Raw genomic sequence first — 22,468 nt, forward strand, 5'->3', positions numbered from 1 at the left:
ACACTATTCCTATATTCCCATGTTCTTTAAAAAATCTTTTCAAAGCAGATATTACATCGTTTCGTACTCCAGCTTGCTAACTGAAAGATTGTGATTAATTGATATCAGTCTTTTTCTTCAGCATTTAACTTTATTTAAACTTGAATTTTAGTGGGTTTTTTTTTCCTTTCTGTTTTGCAGGGTCTCCTGCTCCTATAAGTGGTGAATCTTGTTTTCAATATTGTATCGCATAATGAGAAGCACACCTTTCTTTTCTGTTTTTTAACCGTGGCCTTCTAACCAGTTGCCCTTTGTTCAATTACACTGCTGCGTAATAACAGTAATCTGCTGCCAATGGGTGTGGTTTTATGCAGGATGGACCAGTACAAGAAAGAATTACAGCAGCGGGAGTCAGAGTACAAGCTTCAGGAGAAAGCAGCCAAAAAGCGAGAAATACAGCTCAACGCTGTCATCAGACAGTTGAAGAACAAGGATAAAGACTTGATAGGTATGAGACATTTTTAACCTACGGTGGCTGCATTTCTACTGGCACGAAATTGAAAATCACCCGTTTGCTTAGATTTCAATGCATGATAAAGAGCTTCAGGTGGCCAAAATTAATTTTAATTTCCCCATCACTGCATGCCTGGTGATTATATTTGGTGGTTTTGGCACGTAAAACCTCATGATGTAAAATTAGTGGCTTCTATGTTACAGACATGAGGAAACAAACAAAAAGCATCTACGTGAGAAAGATTGGGCATCCGCTGCATATACTACGTACTATGTCAAAGCATTTTCTCCTGCTTTTAGGAGTACTGACACAAAATTTTGCACCAAGATAGTTTGTGGCATCGATTATCGTGAAATTGCGTACATCATTTGATACCAAAATGGATTATCGCTTGGGAGTTAATCCATATGAATTTTGATGTTTGTGTGCATGATTCAATGCTATACGCCACACCTCGTGATGCTGACATCATCTAAAGTCTACCTGAAGGTGGCCCTGAGCCTCCTAGACATCACTGCTGCAGCAGAGCTCTAAGCTGGCACAGCTATTGTGATGTCATAGTCACCATTGCACTTTTGCCATGCTTGCGTCAGCTGGCTGCTTTTTGGTGCCTGCTCAGACGTCCATGCGCTTGGCAAATGTGCTGAAAGTGTAGAAGTCTCAATGCTAATTTTTGGATGAGGATGACGGCGCAGCATGTGCAACAGGCAAAGGAACACCAGAGCACGGTGCAGGCAGCGCGAAAGTGCTTCAAAGTTTTGCGCGCAATTTCACACACTATATAGCATTAGCTGCACCCGGCCGGCGGCTTGCCTTTCTTCTTGTAGTGAATAAGAAAGACGTTGATACCATCAGGTCAGGTATCATCAGCACAAGAAGAAGGCACGAGATCGGCGATCAAGCACCGTCATCTGGGTTCGCCTGCGTTCCTTGAGAGCTACCACCCGCTTGCTCAGTCCTTCAATAAACCCCCTTTACATTTGGTGGATCGTGCTGGGTAACTGCATCACCTACACCCTGGAACTTCGATCCCGCACGCTGCCGTCGACCATGCAAGTTGACGCTGCCCAACAGACAGCACCTCTCGCGGCTCCTACTTGCCCCGGCCCGGTTCACCAGCGAGACCCCCCGATCTTTTCGGGCACCGAAGACCAGGACGTCGAGGACTGGCTGTCGTCCTACGAAAAAGTCAGTGGACCAAACAGGTGGGATGACGCTGCTAAGTTGAGCACTGTCAACTTTTACTTGGCTAATGTGGCGAAACTGTGGTATACAAACCACGAATCCGAGTTCGAGAACTGGGCCACTTTCAAGCAGGCAATATTCTCGGTTTTCGGTCGCCCTGCCGTGCGGAAGTTGCGCGCCGAACAACGCCTGCGCTCACGGGCACAAGAACCTGGCGAAACGTTTACCGCCTATATTGAAGATATACTCGATCTCTGCAAGCGCGTCGATGCCGCAATGAGCGAAAGTGCCAAGATCCAGCACATTATGAAAGGTGTTGATGACGACGTCTTTCAAATGCTCCTGGCGAAGTCTCCTGGCACGGTGTCTGAAGTGGTAACTCTGTGCCAGAACTACGACGAATTGCGACGGCAACGAGCTCTCACCCGTCGTCTATTTCAGCCTAACCAACCACTCGCTGCACTGCACGTCGTACCTGACCACTCCCGCCTTCTAGCACAAATGAAAGACTTTGTGCGTGAGGAGGTCGCACGTCAGCCTTCCCTCCTGCCGTTTTGTCAGCGCCAAGAGCTCCCGCAGCAGCAGCAAGAGCAACCACCGACACCGTTAGCTCCCATGCTCCGACATGCACTTCAGGACCAGATTGCCGAGGCTATGCCAGTGCCCTTTCAGCAGCAAGTTGTCGCCGCGCCTCTTACTTATGCTGACGCAGTAAAGAGGCAGCAGCCACACCAGCCCTCGCCGTTCAGTGGACTGCCGCATGTCACCGCTCCTACTCAGTCTTCCGTCGCATGGGCTCCTCCCCTCGCTACCACAGCCTCGACTCAGCCGTATGCCGCGTGGGCGGCGCCCCTTGCTTCAAATGCCTGGCGAACGCGCGATAACCGGCCGATCTGTTTTGCGTGCGGCGGACCTGGCCATATCTCCCGATACTGCCGTCGTCGCGTGCCCGCCTACACAGACGTCCGACCACGAAGCAATTACATGGACCGACCACCTTTTGGTTATGAAAGTTCGGATCGTCAGTCAAACACGTCTTCCCGTGACTATCCGGCAACTTCGTCTCGTCGCTCACCTTCACCCAATCGACGCTCCTTGTCACCCATGCGTCCACGACCAGCCCCTCAAAATGAGGGAAACTAGCCGTCGCAGTTCAAGGGGCAAGAACTGCGCTATCGAAATGTTCAAGTCCTCGCACCTTGCCGTCAAATATCGTCGAAGTTTTTGTAGACGGCGCCCATGCATACGCTCTTGTGGATACCGGTGCCGCTGTGTCTGTTATAGACGCCAAACTTTGCCGCAAGCTCCGAAAGGTGACCACGCCGCTTGATATGTTCTTACGTGCAGCAAATGGAGAACCTGTTCGACCTATAGCCCGACTGCACTGCCCGACTCAAAATTGCGGAGGACCACTACATTGTTGAGTTTATTGTCCTTTCCTCGTGCTCTCATGACATCATACTTGGCTGGGATTTCCTATCCCGTAATCGTGCCGTTATAGATTGTGCCCGTTCCGAACTTGAACTGCTTCCGTTCTTCGAGCACCCCTACGACCACACTAATCGAGCCGCGCACAAGCTAGTTGTCAAAGAAGACACTGACATTCCACCGACAACAGCTGTTTTGCTCCCTGTGGTCTCCGACGGCATGCGTGATGAAGTAGCATTTTTCGAGCCATCACGCCTCTTTCTAAGTCGGAAACCACTTCTGCTCCCTTATTCAGCCCTCTCAATTTCTAATGGAGCCAGTGCTCTCTGCCTTACCAATCCCTTTCCGCATACCATCAAATTGTTTAAAGGCGAGTCTCTTGGATGCGTACAGCCCATTGATAACGGACAAATTTTTACCGTGCCGCAAGAATCATCCCAAAGTGACCTCGCCGCCGTCAGTGCTCTTAACCACTCTCATCTACAGGCTTCAAAAGTGTTCGATTCGGCGATCGCAGACGGACTGTCACCATCTGAACGATCTGAACTCCTCCAACTGCTGTACCAGTACCGCGAATCTTTCGATGTTGTTCAACCTTCACTTGGCCGCACTTCTACCACTCTACATTACATCGATACCGGCTCCCATGCGCCACTACGACAGCGACCATATCGTGTTTCTGTGGCGGAACGCCAAGTTATTACCGAACAGGTGAACGATATGCTGCAACGTGGCGTCATTCAACCTTCACAAAGTCCATGGGCCTCACCTGTAGTGCTCGTTAAAAAAAAGGATGGTTCCGTTCGCTTCTGCGTGGATTACCGGCGCCTAAATAAGATCACTCGAAGAGACGTGTATCCTTTACCCAGGATTGACGATGCCCTTGATACTTTACAAGGTGCCGAGTTTTTTTCATCATTAGATTTGCGCTCAGGGTACTGGCAGGTCCCCCTTGCCGATGCCGATCGACCAAAAACAACCTTCGTGACACCGGACGGTCTGTATGAGTTTAATGTCATGCCCTTCGGCCTCTGCAATGCACCTGCCACCTTCGAGCGCATGATGGACTCGGTTCTTCGGGGTTTGAAATGGCAAATCTGTCTCTGCTATCTCGACGATATAGTCGTCTTTTCGCCAGACTTTGGAACACATCTCGAGCGCCTCAAACACGTCCTCACGTGCCTGCAGAATGCTCAGCTCCAACTCAACCTCAAGAAGTGTCACTTCGCTGCTCGGCAACTTACGATTCTCGGGCACGTGGTATCAAAGGACGGTATACTTCCAGACCCGGCTAAGTTACGTGCTGTCGCCGACTTCCCCAAACCAACGACTATGAAGCAGTTACGGAGCTTCGTGGGGTTATGCTCCTACTTTCGCCGGTTCGTGCGCAACTTCACCTCTATCATTGCGCCTTTGACCGAACTTATAGGCAGCACCACTGATATTTCGTCATGGTCTTCTGAGTGTGACCAAGCCTTCTGCACCCTTCGTCGTCTCCTCACTTCGCCACCAATACTGCGTCACTACGATCCTACGCCAGCAACTGAGGTCCACACCGACGCCAGTGGCGTCGGCCTCGGTGCGGTTCTCGCGCAACGCAAGCCTGGATTCGCCGAGTATGTCGTCGCCTACGCCAGCAGAACTCTTACCAAGGCTGAATAAAACTACAGCGTCACCGAGAAGGAATGCTTGGCGATCGTTTGGGCGCTTGTCAAGTTCCGCCCATACCTTTATGGCCGTGCTTTTGATGTAGTAACGGACCACCACGCATTATGCTGGTTATCGTCGCTTAAGGACCCATCAAGTCGTCTTGCCCGTTGGGCTCTTCGGCTTCAAGAATATGACATTCGCGTGGTATATCGTTCCGGCCACAAGCATGCCGATGCTGATGCACTGTCACGATCTCCCCTATCCCCGGACATCGCATCTGTTTCCTCGGACAACACGTTGTCAGCGCTTGACGAGGACACCATCTCTTCTGCACAACGCAATGACCCATGGATCGCTTCGCTTCTTGACGCGTTATCCGAGGCACCGACACTTCCAACCACTCGAACCCTGCGCTGCCAGGCTCCGCACTTCAGTATTCGGGATGGCCTTTTGTACCGGCGCAACTATTCAGCAGATGGTAGGAAATGGCTACTAGTCATTCCCCGAACGCTGCGCTCTACCATCTGCGCGTCGTTTCATTCCGACCCGCAATGTGCTCACGCCGGTGTTTTCAAGACCTACGAGCGCCTACGAAAAAGGTATTACTGGCGCGGAATGTTTACCTTCGTCCGCCAGTTCATTCGCGGCTGCCACGAATGTCAGCGGCGGAAAAGCCCGCCACATCCTGCAACAGGTTCATTGCAGCCACTTCCATGCCCAGACCGCCCATTCGACCGTGTAGGAATTGACCTTTACGGACCACTACCATTAACAACGGCAGGCAACCGATGGGCTATCGTGGCAGTGGATCATCTAACACGGTACGCTGAAACTGCTGCTCTCCCCACAGCTGGAGCACAAGACGTCGCAACTTTCATACTCCATCGTTTTGTGCTTCGTCATGGTCCTCCTCGAGAACTCCTCAGTGACCGAGGGCGTGTTTTCCTCTCCGATGTAATACAAGCACTTCTTCAACAGTGCCATATGGTTCACCGGAAGAGTACAGCCTACCACCCACAGACGAACGGCTTGACTGAGCGGTTTAATCGTACTCTGGGGGACATGCTCGCTACGCATGTCGCTTCTGATCAAACAAACTGGGACCTCGTTCTCCCATTTGTGACATACGCGTATAACACCGCTACGCAAGTCACTACCGGGTTTTCCCCATTTTTTCTTCTGTACGGTCGCGAACCATCACACACTATCGACACTTTACTCCCATACTCGCCAGATCCCTCCGAATACAAGCCTGTCTCGGAAGCCGCTCGTTACGCAGAAGAGTGCCGCAAGCTAGCCAAGCGGCTTACTACATCCGACCAACAGCGCCAGAAGGAGATCCGTGACGACGACCATCGTTCTGCACCAACGTTCGTTCCTGGAGCACTTGTATGGCTTCATGTACCGCCCTGCGCCCCTGGTGTATCACCCAAGCTACTCTCCAATTATCATGGTCCCTACCGCGTGGTCGAGCGTACTTCACCCGTGAACTACGCCATTGAACCCCTCACGCCACCAGGCGACCGTCGTCGGCGTGGACGTGATATCGTTCACGTAGACCGTCTGAAGCCGTACTTTGACCCGCTTGTCCCCACGTGTTAGATCGCCAGGATGGCTTCAACTTTTTCGCCGGGGGTAATTGTAGTGAATAAGAAAGACGTTGATACCATCAGGTCAGGTATCATCAGCACAAGAAGAAGGCACGAGATCGGCGATCAAGCACCGTCATCTGGGTTCGCCTGCGTTCCTTGAGAGCTACCACCCGCTTGCTCAGTCCTTCAATAAACCCCCTTTACATTCTTAACTCTTTTGTTACCAAGCCTATTCAAATCGATCATCGGTGATCGACACTTTGAACCGCCAGTTTTTACATAGTAAACTTGTTTCTCGTGCATCCAGCCTTTCTAGTAGCTAATCCAACCACTCTACTTTCATTATAAATTTGAATTTGGCCGTTTTGGCTACGTAGTGATATTTTACAGACCTTTATGCGGACTAATGTACGTGTGTTGTCGGGAAAATGCACTTGACTGTTGAGCTTGACAGAAGTTCGTATCCCTCGTGATAATCCTACACTAATATTGAAGTTCTGTAATGAAAAGAATTTTTACAAGCCAAATATCAAACAAAAGTTCCACCTTCATCATTTAACAGCGTTGAGCCTCATAATTGCCAGAAATTTATGTCAGCTATTCAATAACGAGCTGTTGCTAGGAGTCACTAAGAAGTTATTTGCGAAGGTCCGCAGCAGCATGTGTAAAGTCTTGAGGTGGACTTCTCAATCAGTTTCCAGCAGCTTTGGTTTTGCTTGTATCGTTAAATCAGACACAGGGTCGCATCTAGTGTCACTATTCGCACTTATGTCGTCGTTGTCACGTGAGCATGAGTGCGCACCAGCGCTGCAAAACACACGTGTCGCTCTAAACTGTCTTGGAACCGCACCTGAAATGAATAAGGACAAGCGTAGAGTTCGAGGGTGACGGCACCTCAGCCTCAAGTTTTAAGGAGACGATGTTTTGCGTCAGCCTGAGACATCCGCAGCTATTCATTGTTTTGGTTTGTTTCAGCGTCGAGTTGTCTCCTCTGCCGCAAGTGCGTAGCTGCGGATCTTTGTGCACAGGGTGATAGCTACTCTGGTTACGTGCGAGGTGCACATGCCACTGGGGTGCGTTGTGCTGGAGCCGGCTGCAGAGTTCCTAATGGCAAGAAAGCCACCGGAGCACAGCTTGGCCCTGATTACGGAGCAGCACAAAACGTTTTAGAACTGCTCGCGATATCGATTTTTTAATACGATGTGTAAAATTCTAAGAAATCTGTTTCAAAGCATATATAGAAACGCCAACCTATGCTGAGTGAGGGGGCTCATGAAAAGAGGTGACGCTAGACGAAATAGTGAAGTTGGTTAGACATCTGATTTATAGAGGGATTATTCAAATCATGGGCATCCAACTATGTTAGAACACCTAGAGGCTCTTGTCAGGGGGAAAAAAAACAGTGAGAAGAATCAACAGGTTTCCTTGTGTCTTACGAAAAACCAAACAATGCTTTGCAGCATGGCACGAGCAACGAAGCATCACTTCGGTCCCGATTTTTTTTGTTTATGTGAATGGAAATATTTTGTACAACATTTATTATTTTTTTATATTGTTCCTGGGTCATTTGTCTTCAAAATGTATATTGTAAGTTATGTTTCTCTTGAATATTTTTGCATATACAGTGTTTTGTTGCACTGTTTACCAGCTGGCAGCCAGAAGTTACACGCTTAACGCATTTTTATTCATTCCAAAATATTTTTGTTTGTCCACAACGCAAGAGCAATTCATCGTGCGAAATTTGGTATGCTGCAATGCGTGCTAGAGTACTTTTCAAACTGGCGAAGTTATCTTCCCGAGACCTATGAAAGATAACCATTTTTTGCACGGTTAAAGGTGTGTGAATACCAAATAGTACCTTTCATATCGAATACCAAATCAGATGAAGGAAAACTGAATATCAAATCAAATATCAAACGTTCTATTTTCACAGACCTCAATTTTCACAAGTTTTCGTGCCAAATGGGGCACTTGCTTCAAATTGTCGGGAGTCGACTTCTCTTCAAAAAACTTGTAGCACTCGTTTAGGGTACTATTCTAGGGGACTGCTATTCACCGGGCCACAAGAACATACCTCGTGTTAGGGCAAAATCTTTTGGAGTTCTTGTTTAGTTGTCGCAACAGCGGTGAATGCAGCATGACCAAACAACCAAACTTTCACACGTGTCAAGCACTCAGGTTTTTGCGAGAAGTTAGGACAACTTTTGAAGTTTACGGTGTACATGACTGAAGTGGTCTGTCGGTGACATGCGACATAGTCATGCAAGAAGCATGCGTCTTCACTTTTATAGAGGGAATACCGAGGACACAATTTAAACAACAGGGCCTGGCCATCAAAGTTCATGAAGAGGGCAGTGGCTCTAGTTAGGACGAGTACTAGTTGTTCGGATTACTAAACGTTAATACATCATCTTTGTGGAATGTGGTCGACGGCTTGGTTTTATTTTATTTATTTTTTCTTTAAGGGCGATGTTGGGAAAAAAGGAAGGGGTACAGACGTCTAAATTTCTGTACAATGTGGCTGTTTAAGCTGTCGAAATAGCACAATGTCGTTCAAATTGAGTATAAATATCATTTGTGTTCCATTATCATTAAGTCGTGGTGCCGTGAAGTTGTTGGAGTAGTCAAATTACTGAGCAGTGGCTAGACAATAAGTACTATTCATGGAGCAACTATTTGATTTTTGGTCCAATACTATACTAAAGAATGTACACATCATTAGGTCTCGGAGTTTCCCCAGATTGAAACCCTGCCTGGTCAGATAGTTACAGCAATTATCAGTAGCACGCTTCATCAGTGATGTGCCATGTTAGGGCTAGTGGGTCCCCAGCAAAATATTTGCAGAAAGGAAAAAAATAGTCATATCAATCTTTCTTTTTTTTTATCAATACCCCTTTAAACACAGGTTACTTGGATTTCTATGCCATCTTGCAGTATCTCGAAATGCACAAAATGTGTTTCTTGTAATCTCAAGTGGTACTGTAGTCTGCATTTAACTTTTAAACCATTGTGTAAAATCTTGGCAGGCTTTTATAGATGCACTTGGAGAGGAGATGGGGGTGGAGGAAAGAATGTACCACTGCTTTTGAAAACACCTCGACAAGGTGACAATGTGGCAGAACGTGTTGCCTTTAAACAACACTGCAGTGTGTCAAAATATCATTGTTATGAAACTGTATTGCTAAAAATCAACAGTTCATAGCTTGTGGTAATGCTTGGGCTTGTGCAAATATTCAAACGAATAGTACAGTGTTAAAGTTTGCTTTAATTTGAATTTAAATTATTGAAAATTTCGAAGTATTTGCAGTGAACGAATAGATGTATGTTAATCCGCAGGTAATTCTTTGTAAAAGTGGTTTCACTGCGTTGAAGGGATGCAAAGCCATGAAAATGCATATCCAGGGGAAAGGTGCGCTGCTGCAAAGCCCCCCTTCAAAGTTAAATGAACATATCACCCTCGAATCGATTCATAGTTTTTTTTTTTACTTTAAAAGCTTGTTATGCCACTTTATATGCTTTCAGTGCAGTAAATTTTAAAATGTTACATATTTTACAGGTTATCACTCGCAATCTACCATAACTCAAATCCTGCTATTATTCAAAGTTCTTTCAACTTCCTTTGAACTGAAAAAAAATGGCATTTGCACAGAGGCCTTGTTTCAATTTAAAAATAAAAGAAATATTGTGCACAATGTATCATAGTATGCCCATTTTTCTTTATATGTCATATATACTATATTCGAACTTGATTAGAAATTAAGTGTCCAAAATCACTATTTGCTTTAAATTCACTTTGAACCTAGAATTCACTATTCACACTAATAATACCAGAGGCCTAATGAATCGTGTGTTGATATGATAACAATGTAATCTTGTGCATTGATGCAAGTGCTGCTCCAATTGCTCCAAACTGTATCGGAAAGAGAAATGCTGCTTCAAAGTGCAATATTTGCTAGTAACTGCTTGAAACCTGCTCCGAAATGGGGTTGGCAAACTAAAGAAGTAGTTGAACGAATGAAGTTAAACCATGGGAACCATCCCATGAGCCTAAGCAAAACCAATAAAAAGTTGTAGGCTATCATCCTAGTATGCTACTCAGTGGCGTAAATCCAGAAAAATCGTAAAATCATAAGGGGTGACGCATATCAGGCCGTGCTGACCAATTCGTATTTTCAATATGGGTTGTATTTTTGTTTATATAAGAATTAAATCATGCTTTCAAATAGAACTTCAAAAAAAAAGAGTGTCATGATCGAGCTCGAGCACTTGCATTGTTCTATTCAGCTTCTTTTTATTTACCTTTTTTTATTTCTGTAGTTCACAAGCTTAAGGGCATTTAACACAGCTACGCAGTAACAGATAAAAAGCCTTTTAAAAAGTTGATTGCACTATACTTAACTGTTAACTCAGTTATATCACGTGCTAAAGCTAGATCTCAAGGGGGACACTTGCAAGGGCTGTCCTCCCCAGCCTGAACACAAGAAATGTCCAAATTCCCTTGACCTCCCCCCCCCCCCCCCTCTGTGATTTACGCCAATGATGCTACTATACAGCTTGTATACTAGCTGCATACTAGCATGCAGCATGTGTAATAATAAATATAAATATTTATTGGATTGTTCAGTGGTGTTTTAGATTTCAGGAGTCTTTAGGAACACAAATCTGCTCCGAATACACCAATAGCAACCTTAGCTCTAGCAATATTTTCTGCTCCGAAGAGAGTTAAGGCTGCTCGGCTGCTCCAAAGCACAATTTTTTTTTGCTCCCGGATCTGCTTCAAGAAGCAAAATCTCGCTTCCATCACTGCTTGTGTTTGTAAAATTCACAACTGAAGCAGTTTGCTGGGAGACTTGCTGTGCTATTCAGATAGGTCGACCCTTGAAAAAGCACTTCGGACAGTTTGCAATTGAATTGTAAGCAGTCTGTTCAGCATCACTCACGAACCAACCCATTGAAGTGTACTCTACAAGAATGTGTTTAGAAAACATTGAAGTATAATTTCTCTTGCACTAGTGGCAAGAAATTTGGTTCAGTTACTGCTGTAAAACTCGGCATTGTTGTGGCTCTGGGTGCTGTGTCGTATCCCACCGCTGCCACCAGTTGTTGCGGCTCGGGGTGCTGAGTCGTATCCCACCTCTGCCAACCAGTTGTTGCGGTCGGAAGGAAGGTCGCTGGAGGATACGAAAACAAAACCCGGTCTCTTGTGGTAGCGTGGTGTAGCTTCGGGTTGAGGAAACGAGCGCTTACAAGATGGGGATACGAAAAAACAAACAGGTTTATGGCACTATTTACAAATATTTACAGCATGAGGTTAAGAGTTCACAAACCACGAGCGTGGTGGTTAAACCGTTACATGGTTCAGAGCGACGTCCAGCACTCTGCCGCGTCGTTTTATGCCCTGTCGGGCTCCTCCTCTCCGAGTCAAACACCATTCACGCACTGTTATGCCAGCGAGTCCTCGTCAAACGTCCGTGCCTCGGAAAAAGGCAATCTGGGTCAAGGCCAGCCCGCAGCCCGCCCGACGCGAACATCTCAACGGCGTGAACACGCGCGGCGCCCTTCTGGCCCAGGTGCAGTGAGTCAGCGGCGCACGTGACAGCGAGCCGGCGGCCGCGTGCCTGGTGGTCTGACGCATGGCGCGGCGGCCCCCATTGGCGGAATCTGCCCGGACGACCAGCGGCGCTTCTGATTGGACTTTTTGGTTGGACCCGGTGCAAATAAAAGAAGCCCTGCGGCGTGTCGCGATCAGCGGTCTTAGGCGAAAGGCTGACCTATGTGTTAGAGAGGAGAGTTCGGCTCTTCGAGTCTCTGTCGGCCCCAGTGCCGAAATTGTAACGTCTCTGTATATATGCTGTACATAAACCTTGTTTAACTCACCGTCGTCTCGTCCGCTCGTCTTATCGGCTCTGCGCAGAAGCAGTCGCGAGCTGATAAACATACGCTACGCAACAGTGGTGGAAGCGGCGGGATCGGTCCGCTTCGCAACAGTGGTTGGCAGCTGCGGGATCGGCCGGCGTCAGCGACATCGATGCGGTGAGTGCCTGATGTTTTCCCCTCAGTTCACCAGACTACTCTAGCTCAGGTTGTAGTAGTTTAGAGAAGGGCTGTGTGAAGCATTGAAGTGAGCTTTGATCGTTTCAAGCCAAGTCGAAGCGCTTTGAAACCAAAGTTAATGCGGAGGGGGTAAACACGGGAGTGTGAAAAATTGCTTGCGCGTCTTGCTAGTAGGCTTATAGTGGGTACGGCAAGTAGATTCTTAACAGGGGAAACAGCAAGAGGCTAGTGTGAACGATGGAGAACCTTAAAGTGAAGGAACTCATCGAAATTTGTGAGGAACTCGGCATTACTTTGGGCCGTGCGAAACGAAAGCAAGCGATCCTTGAGATCATGAAGGATGAGGGAGTGTCGGCTGAGGAAGTCGATGAGGCCTGGGTGGATATCAAAGCACGCCGTGAGGAGGCTGAAAGGCGAGAAGTAGAAGCTCGCGAACGTGAGGAGGCTGAAAGGCGCGAAGCTCGCGAACGTGAAGAAAGGCGCGAAGCTCGCGAACGTGAAGAAAGGCGAGAAGCTCGCGAGCGCGAGGAGGCCGAGAGACAAGAGCGCCTAGAGTTGAAACGACTAGAATTGGCAATCCTACAGTGTTCGCAGGCGCCTAGCGTAGCTTCTCCGACGATTCAGGTCAGCGGTTTCAGAATTCGGGACCAACTGCCACCGTTCGTAGTAGGCGAGGACATGGCGAAGTATCTCGTCAAGTTTGAACACGTCTGTGAGCGAAATGCTTTGGAGCAGTCTCTTTGGGCGCGGAACCTGCTAGCTCTTCTTCCCGGCGAAGTGTCCGACGCGATAACTTGCTTGTCGAGGGAAGCGTTCGAGAGCTATGACGAGGTTAAGGAAGTGCTCTTGAGACGTTATAAGTTGTCACCCGAGGCTTTCAGGCAAAGGTTCCGGTATGCTGAAAAGGGGAATGAGTCGCACGTTGACTTCGAGTTTCGTCTTAAAGCCGATTTGATTGAATGGCTCAAGGGCGAAGGTGTTTATGACGACCGCGATAAAGTGGTGGAATGCGTTGCATTGGAGCAATTCTACCGCTGCATCGAGGAGGATGTCAAACTTTGGCTGCAGGACAGACTTGGAGACGTACAGTTAAACAAGGCAGCTGAGTTAGCTGAGGAGTATTATACTCGCCGAAAGTTGCATAGCAGGGCAGCGCGCGTTGAAAAGGATGAAAAGAAAGAGGGCTTTTCGAGGAAACCTGATCAACGGAAACCCGTTCCGCACCGTAATTTCAAAAAGGACCCGTCTCTTACGAAGGACAGTGTAGGGGAAGGGCAAACAGAAGCGGAGAAATCGAGGGAGGTTTCTTCCACACAGGCATCTGAATCGGAAAACAAACGGAAGCCGCTAATCTGCTACAACTGTAAAAAGGAAGGGCACATCGCGAGAAACTGTCAGGAAAAGTTTGCCTTCGCAACGATCCGAGAATCAGAAAAAAACATTCGGTTGTTGGAGCCGTATCTCCAAGAAATTAGGGTCAATGAGAAAACGTGCCGAGCACTTAGAGACTCAGCGGCAACCATGGACGTTGTCCATCCTTCATTGGTGTCTCCGGATGACTTCACAGGAGAATGCGCGTGGATTAGGCAAGTCGCCGAGGTGCAGAGTGTTCACTTACCAATCGCCACGGTTGTCATTGAAGGCCCGTTCGGTAAGCTTCGCACCGAAGCAGCTGTGTCTGCCGCGCTAAATGATCGTTTTCCTTATCTATTCTCCAACAACTCAGAGCAGCTTCTCAAAGAGCAGGGCAAATCGTTCTTCCCCAACTTAGCGTGCATGGCTCTCACGCGATCGCAAGCGCGAAAGCTTTCGCGGAAGCTTGACTTGGTTCCATGCGGTGAACTCTCAAGTGACCTTGTCGGCGGGTCGACGGAACCCCAGAAAGGAAATTTTCCGCATGAGTCATGGGAGCAGTCACGCGAGCGGCCCGTCGCGGGAGCGGCCGGAGCGGTATGCGCTGGGGGAGACGACGTGGCGCCATTGAGTCAGAGCGAGAGGGTTGCAACGCTCTCGCCTGTAGCGGAAAGTTGGAGCGAGCTGCCGAGAGTTGATCGAGAGACGCTCATTCGAGGGCAGCGTGAGGATCTCTCGATTGAAGCGCTCGTGGAAAGCCAGAAAAACGCGGCACAAGTGCTGTCGAAGGAGCACTGCGAGAAATCGGCAAAGAAGCGCACATTTGAAGTTGGTAGTCAAGTAATGCTGCTGCGGCCGTCCAAAAAGAACAAGCTTGAGGTTCATTGGGAAGGGCCTGCCAAAGTAATATCGAAGCTTTCTGATACCAATTATGAAGTGAAATTAGGAAGGCGGCCGAACAAAATTTACCACAGTAACTTGATGAAACCATACGTTCAACGTCAAGCGGTCGTAAATCTGCTGTTGAATGCTTCAGAGGAAGAGGAAGCAGAAATTTTGAGTTCTAGTGAGGTAACTGAAGAGGGATCGAAAGTAATCCGGGAGCAGATAAACCTAGAGCCTAGCTTAAGTGAAGGAGGACCTGAGAAAGAGGACCTGAGAAAGATTGGTTCCGAGTTTGAAGACGTGTTTTCGGACCGCCCCGGAAACACGAGGGTGATCGAACACGATATCGAGCTAAGCGGTGAGGAGTCAATCCGTAGCAAGCCGTATCGTTGTTCCCCTGTGCAACGTCGGAAGTGTGAGCCGCTCTTGGTGCCGCATAGGTATCGTCGCCTAAAAGTGGCCGGTTACTGAAGTGGAGCATGTTGCTCCACAGCGCAACTTTGACGTTCGCTATCAAAAAAAAATAAAAATAAAGGAAAGGTAAACGCTAATGCAGGTGCATTGAGCAGTGCGTTCCAGCTAGTAACTTCTCAACCTTTCGGTTTCTCGTTGGCGATTCGGGGCAAAATTTTGACCTCATCACGACCTTAGCTGAGCGCTCTTGTTCAGAGTGATCTCAAGGGGCCAACTTTGTGGTATTCTAATTCGTTACGTTGTTGTACGGAAAAAAAAAATTGAGTTGTCATTTTAAGAGTCTTGTGTCCCACATGTGCCTCTTGATGTAGAGGGAACAAAATTCCGATAAACACGTAGATAGGTATATGTTGTACTATACTTTGTCTGGTGTTCTGTCGGGTGACCGAGGGCACTTGCTTGTGTCGTGTGTTGTCTGTTGTCGAACCGTTCTTAGCAAGTTGCAGAACCATCGACAAGTGCTGAAACCGAAGATGGTCAGAAGAGACGAGTGAAGCTGGTCAGCAAGTTGTGGCGACAAGCCAGTGGAGCTGGGATCCGTCGTCAAAAATGGGATGTGTTCCCGGAACAGTCTGGAGCTGTATTCTCCCCATGGCCCTGGAGGCGAACCTGGAGGGACTTGGCGGACGAGCGCACCTGACATCCGAGCCCCGTAGAAGCAGCTCGTCTTTCCGGTGCATTGTCTGGCGGCGGGGGTGCTGTTATGCCAGCGAGTCCTCGTCAAACGTCCGTGCCTCGGAAAAAGGCAATCTGGGTCAAGGCCAGCCCGCAGCCCGCCCGACGCGAACATCTCAACGGCGTGAACACGCGCGGCGCCCTTCTGGCCCAGGTGCAGTGAGTCAGCGGCGCACGTGACAGCGAGCCGGCGGCCGCGTGCCTGGTGGTCTGACGCATGGCGCGGCGGCCCCCATTGGCGGAATCTGCCCGGACGACCAGCGGCGCTTCTGATTGGACTTTTTGGTTGGACCCGGTGCAAATAAAAGAAGCCCTGCGGCGTGTCGCGATCAGCGGTCTTAGGCGAAAGGCTGACCTATGTGTTAGAGAGGAGAGTTCGGCTCTTCGAGTCTCTGTCGGCCCCAGTGCCGAAATTGTAACGTCTCTGTATATATGCTGTACATAAACCTTGTTTAACTCACCGTCGTCTCGTCCGCTCGTCTTATCGGCTCTGCGCAGAAGCAGTCGCGAGCTGATAAACATACGCTACGCAACAGTGGTGGAAGCGGCGGGATCGGTCCGCTTCGCAACAGCACACACAGGCAAGGGGGGGGTTGAGCGTGCAAGGTCCACGGGAACACTGCACTGTGGTGGCGCCAACAGGGCTCTTCCTCGTCGTGTGTCTGCCTCTGGTCGAGGGGTCCCACGCTCCTGACAGCAGACATCAAACGGTCCGCCGATTTGTCCACTCAATTAGCAGGGCGATTTGTGGCCGCGGCCGCGGTTTCTTCCAAGGAAGACGCTGTCTTTGTTGTCCTCTCTGAAACGGCTTACGGTGTCGTGGCGACACGACGTCTCATCCTCCGGCTAGCAGGGACAATACCTGGCGGGCATAGGCAGCCGGTCAGTCGGCTACTTGTTTGAGGATTAAAAGAGTGCCGCTCCCCCGTCAGCTCTCGACGCTGGTTCCAAGAAAACTGGGGTTCCAGGCGTGGGAACGCTGCCTGGCTACGCTTCTCAGCGACAGCATGGCGCCTACTGATGGCGGTCATAACAGCATGCTTTGAACTTCACACTATACTTTCTTTCATACATCAGGTACAACGCTGTGGAGGATAGTGAGACTTCTTACAGTATGTGCACTCGCACCAAGAAATATTTCAGTGATTTTACCACCCATTGTGTGATTTTTTTCTGGAGGGAAGTAGGAGGGGGAAGACTGAGTACTAAATGAAGATGCTTTGTGGCCCAGAAATGAACAAGCCCTGTTGCACGGTCCTTAATACCACATTGTCCTGGACCACCTAGTGTCTTTGTTTTTTTAGTTTTTGTGTGTATGTTTGCAGCCTGTTGCGATGCCTCACAAGCATTTATGATCAGTAAAGCCTAACGTGAAATGTGCGGACTCGCACATTTTGCTTACCCAACTTCTTGCATCACTTCCATAGTGTTGCATCTGATGTATGAAGCAGAGTATACTCTCTGATATAAATATGGTGTTACTTAAGTGTCCCCAAGAAAATTTTTAAACAAGCTGTAGCCACAATATATGTTACAAGGCGTACTAGGCTCTTTGCCTTTGTGTCTCTCTTGTGTAAGAGTAACAGCAATAATGTCCGTGGCTTAATGTACCAAAACCACTGTATGGCTTTGAGGTGTGCCGTAATGGAGGGCTTTGAAAATTTTGATCACTTGATGATCATTACAGTGCGCTGGCATCACATCACTGGCCTCTAGCATTTCGCCTTATTGAACCCTCAACCTTTGGCTCAGCAGCCGAGCACCATAACCGCTATGGCACTGTGGTGGACTTTTTTTTTTTTTCATTAGGTTTTCTGTTGTGTCATGTTGGAATAAATATGCAATGAAGTCTTATTCTCCGAAAGCTTTGTTAATTAAATCTATCGCATTGCTTGGGAAGCACACATTTTGTGAATTAGAGTGACAGTGATCTGCATTCCGTGCTTTGCTGCTGACTTGAAAGACACGAATTCAATCCCAGGCTTTGGCGGTTTCATTGTGATGGAGGTCAAATGTAGAAGCCCATGTATTTACATTTAGGTGCACGTTAGAGACTCCCAGGTGGTCAAATTTCCAGAGCCATACAGTACAACACATTTTGTAATCGTATTGTTGTTTTTGGCACCAGAAACCAAAACCCTAGCAATTGTTACTAGTGCCTCGTACAGTCATCTCTTTTTAAACGAAACCTGAAAGGACCAGGAAAATGAGTTTCTTTTAAGAGAAGTTTCATTTACTGAGAGATAAATAGGAGTATAATATACAAGTACAAAACCAAACATATTAGGGGCAGTTGTTCCATTTAAGCAGCAATTTCGTTTAAGTTTCGTTTAATTTCTACCATGGGGGCTAATGTAATGTTGCTACAGCTGCTTGCTTTATGGCTACTACACTCTATTATAATTTGTTTCACTGTAGTGCAGGGAAAAGTGTAATTAAAGATTGACTTGAGGGGGATTGGGTAATGCAGTAAAACAAACGGTATGCAAGATTTTTCGCACTACCTACAAATTTTAAGTGTCCTTCAGTGTGAATTTCATTGTAAGTAGTCATTGTAGCTAACTGCGTAGATGTGATCGCTCACATCACGTCACTCACTTTGGCTATCACAAGCTGTCAAAAACAGCTGCACAGCTGTGAGCACACCTACCAACTATCCTGATTTTCCCCGGGAACAAGGTGTGTGACCGGGCCAGTTGGTTGTCATAATTACATAAACAGGGTGGAAGAGCCGTGAAGACAAGGAAGTTTTTCCAGATTTTGAGCTCTCCTCCCAACTGTACGAGTATGGCCATGAATTTTTTTTAAAAATGGCACTGCAGCCATCCTCAAAACAAAATTATCAGACATCCGTGCTAAAATGAGTGAATTTCATGCAGAACACTCAAGTCATTTTCGACACTGTACACTCGTGTCACGCATATTTTGTCCCTTCATTACTCACATGTGCGTGCACTGTATAATCAGGAGTACCGATACGACAGCTAAAGTTTACAAACCTTCCTAGCAGTCATTCATTTAAGACACTGTTGTCGTCCTGAGATACAGTAAGTTGTTACATAGACCACTTTTTGGGTGTTGCATGAGACATAGTCTATTTCTTTGGTGCCTTCAGATTTCTTAAAAGGATTCCAGTGTTTGCTGTACAAAATTATGCAATGAGGTCATACAGTACCCAAAGCAAGCAATCTGGTAGATAATCAAGAGTGCAAACGGACAAAAATGAAAATTGAATACAGAATAGATATTGGAAATGAAAATTAGCAAAAATAAGTTCATGGGATAATAGCAAATAAAAGAAAACAATGTTCAAACTATGCGAAAAACTGTGTATAGAGTATTGTTAGAAAGTTTCCAAGCTTTCAATGCAACAATAAACAAATAACATCCACCCATGTATTAAGTAAAAGGTTTTGTCTTAATTTTATAACTGAACGTCTAAATACAGTGTTTATATTTTGACCTGCAGTTACAACTCCCTGTGCAAGCTCAACGGCAGTGGCAACCTCGTCAGTGCGCGAAGCTCAGCAGCCACCTGTGTGCGCTGCCGCAAAACCACTGGGCACCACTGAGTCTGCCGCATCCCTGGCTCAGCGACTGAAGGCAATGACCCCGCTTTCACGTGAGGGGGCCCGGCTCATCCACTTTGTCCAGAGCCGCAGGGAACAGGCCCTTGAAGAGGAGGTGCAGATTGCACAACGCAGGGCCTCCCTCTCCTTCAAGACCCAGCAGCTGGCATCTGCACAAAGGAGGCAACAGGCGTGGGCCGAGCTAAGGTGGGTGCTTCAATCGCTTGCGAATGAAGAATACATCATAGGCGCAAAGAGAGCAGCATGCGTTAGCGAGCAAAAAAGAGTAGCCAAGTAGTTTTTGTCCAGTCGCATGAAATCTATATGTATACACCGATATCGAATATGGCCTCACCATATCGAATATTCAAGACAATTTAGTTTTGTGGGTGCATGTTGCAAAAAGTGTCCTGCGTTACTCATCTTCACATTGGAATTTTTCGTATGTGTTCGTACATTTTCCGCATCTCTCATTGGTCTTGTAGATGTCACGACACAGTTGCCGATTTGTTTATTGAAAGTGCATGCAAACATGGACACAAGAGAGCTCAACGTCACAAACGCTAACAACTGTTTGTGGTGCCTCGGCTTCCCTTTTGTGTCTGTGTTTGCACATCCAGTCTCTTAACGTGAATATGCACCAACTAGCTCAGCTCTGGACTGTTCTGTTTGACGAATTGTTTTGCCATGTCCCCCCCCCTTTTTTTTTCGACAGCAATGCATTTATTTTTTTTTCTAATGGCAAGGCATAACGGCCTTTAGGCTCTTTCTGATTTTCTTAGAATGTGCGCAGAAATAAATGTACACTTAAAAATTTGGTGTACCAACAATGCAATGTGCCGAACAGATAGGCGATATTTGTTAGCCATGACATGTTGCCAAAAGAACTAGGGCACATTTAAGAAAGTGAAAGGACTAGTTGGACTGATGAAATAGGGAAAACTTGGAAGGCATTAGAACGAGCTTAGTTGTGTGAGGCAAGATTTAATGATTGCTTTTTGCTTTCACCTGTTTTCTTCGGTACAAATGAGACAATGGAAATTTCAGCGTAGTTTCTTCACAAGAAAGCCCACTTTTTCAAAAACTGTGTGCAACAGTCCCTGGAATTTTTACTTCACATGGTCCTTGTATGCTGTGCTTGCACCAGGCCGTTCACTTTATGTAATGGATGTCGAGGCGGATGGAAGTGGCCTAAGAAAGCTTTGTTTTAAATGCTCAGCGGCCTTCGTGGCAAGCTGGTGCAGACAATTTAATTATGAAGCCTCCTGTCAGTGGAAGCAATGGTTTTTGCCCCTGTTACTACAAGTACGAATTTACTAATACAGCTGAATTTACTTGCTCATATGTTTATTTGGTTATCAGTTGTGCTCTTTTGTATCCCCCTAGTGGCCCTTTTCCTAAACAATCTATGCTTCTAAAAGAAAGGGGCTAAGAAGGATGCTTACGTTGACATAGACAATTCAAGCACAGCCAGCCCCTTCTCAATTTTTTCAGTGCCCGGGCAAAGGAGCGGATTTCAATGGAAAGCGGCCGTCGGTGCTAGTGTGGCGTTTCGCCGCCAGGCACTGCAACTGGAGTAGAGATGCAGCCACGTTTGTTTCTCGTGCAAACAAATGCCGTGGTTGCATGCGAAGCTGCTATACGGCTCAGTTTTCGGCTGTGTTCGCGTTGTTTAAAATGTAATGAAAACTTGAAAATGAGAATTGTGAAGCATTTGTAGTTCTGGACACTCGGCTCATTTCAAAGGCATGTGTTGTTTGCGACTACTTGATCGAGGCGCTCGTGCGTCTTCTGCTAGGCCGATACCAGATAGCTGATGCCAGTAATCCGCAGAAGATTGTTTTGTCATTTTAACATATGGTGTAGCAGCACATCGTTTTGTCACCGTGGCGTTCGCTTGCCTGAGAGTTGCTTTTTTGACTAACTGAAAGTCGGGCTTGAGAGCTACTATTAAAAGCTTGAGTGCCTAGTGGCGTTGCACATTACGCGCAAGCCTAGAGTTCATGCACTAAATAGAGCAAAATGCCACTAGACTGCTTCCAGGGATATAGGTCATGATCCGTTCCCTTCGCAAAGCATTACATGTGTTGCTACCGAGAAAAAGCAAGTGTCACAAAATGATTAACTATGACATGTTATTCACCATTTGAGAGCTTAAACAATGAAATCACCATGAAGTAAAACAAGAGCAGCTTCATATGCGGTGCGATTTCGGCGATTATGGCCTATGAACGGGCGCTGTTAAAGTCTGAAGTCTAATGCCGACTCTCAACTTGAGCCAAGGTGACAGGCGTAAAAAATGGGGCCTGTGGTCAGTTGCTTGAGCCTTACTGTGTATTCGTGGATGGATTGTCGTAGCCATAATATCCGGCTGCTCAGCTCTGTTTTTTTCTTCTTCGCTCTGGCCTCTTAATTCGCTAGCGAGCAGAGTAGAGCCGAATGGCTGTGTGGTGCCCATGGGCTCCCATTCAGATTCGAGGCGTTATGTTAGCATTGCACGCCAGTGATCGCAAGGCAGCGTTAATACTGACAGACTCCTTTGTTGACGGTTCGGATGCAGCGCACTCCGGTTTAGTGATACCAATTGCCTTGTTGCCAAACGAGACGAGTAGTCTTCAGTCACCACTACTTAAAATCTATAAAATATTCAGGTTGTAAATGACGGCTACATATTAGAATGTGGTACGAAGATTTGTTAGGAGACCAATTGTCCTGATTGTTTACTGCAAGCACGTTCCCCCCAAACACCAGCGGAAGCTGCAATTTCATGGAGCTACAGCTGTACAGTGCATAAAGGCGATAGCTTTAAATGTCTCATAAAAAGCGAAAAAGTGATGGCCGGCGGCATCCAGCATCTTCTTGCTTCAGCTGCGTGGACACAAGTGATGCAAGAAATCATCATTGCATGAAAACGTTATCATATGACGTCACATATCATAAATGCTTGTGACGTATTGGAAGGTCACTTAACTTGACAGCGTCGTATAACATCTTCGATTAGTTGAAATGGGCCGATCACGAGGGCACTGCATAACCAGCTGAGGAGCAGAAAGCTAGCTTTGTCTTCACTTCTTGAGGCAGTAAGAAAGTCATGTTGGGCGCAGAAATAT

General features: G+C 47.2%; 1 protein-coding gene across 2 annotated transcripts in view; it reads left to right on the forward strand.

The window, feature by feature from the left end:
* The window catches only part of LOC119184975 (uncharacterized), a 128,169-nt gene that overhangs the window by 98,146 nt on the left and 7,555 nt on the right, over nt 1-22,468 (forward strand). For both annotated transcript variants that reach the window (XM_075887577.1, XM_075887578.1), the window contains exons 19-20: nt 354-487; nt 19,259-19,565. In XM_075887577.1, coding sequence (XP_075743692.1) covers nt 354-487; nt 19,259-19,565 — 441 coding nt within the window. The remainder of the gene's footprint in view (nt 1-353; nt 488-19,258; nt 19,566-22,468) is intronic.

This window comes from Rhipicephalus microplus, chromosome 1 (genome assembly GCF_043290135.1).
Source record: "Rhipicephalus microplus isolate Deutch F79 chromosome 1, USDA_Rmic, whole genome shotgun sequence".
Classification (NCBI taxonomy): Eukaryota; Metazoa; Arthropoda; class Arachnida; order Ixodida; family Ixodidae; genus Rhipicephalus; species Rhipicephalus microplus.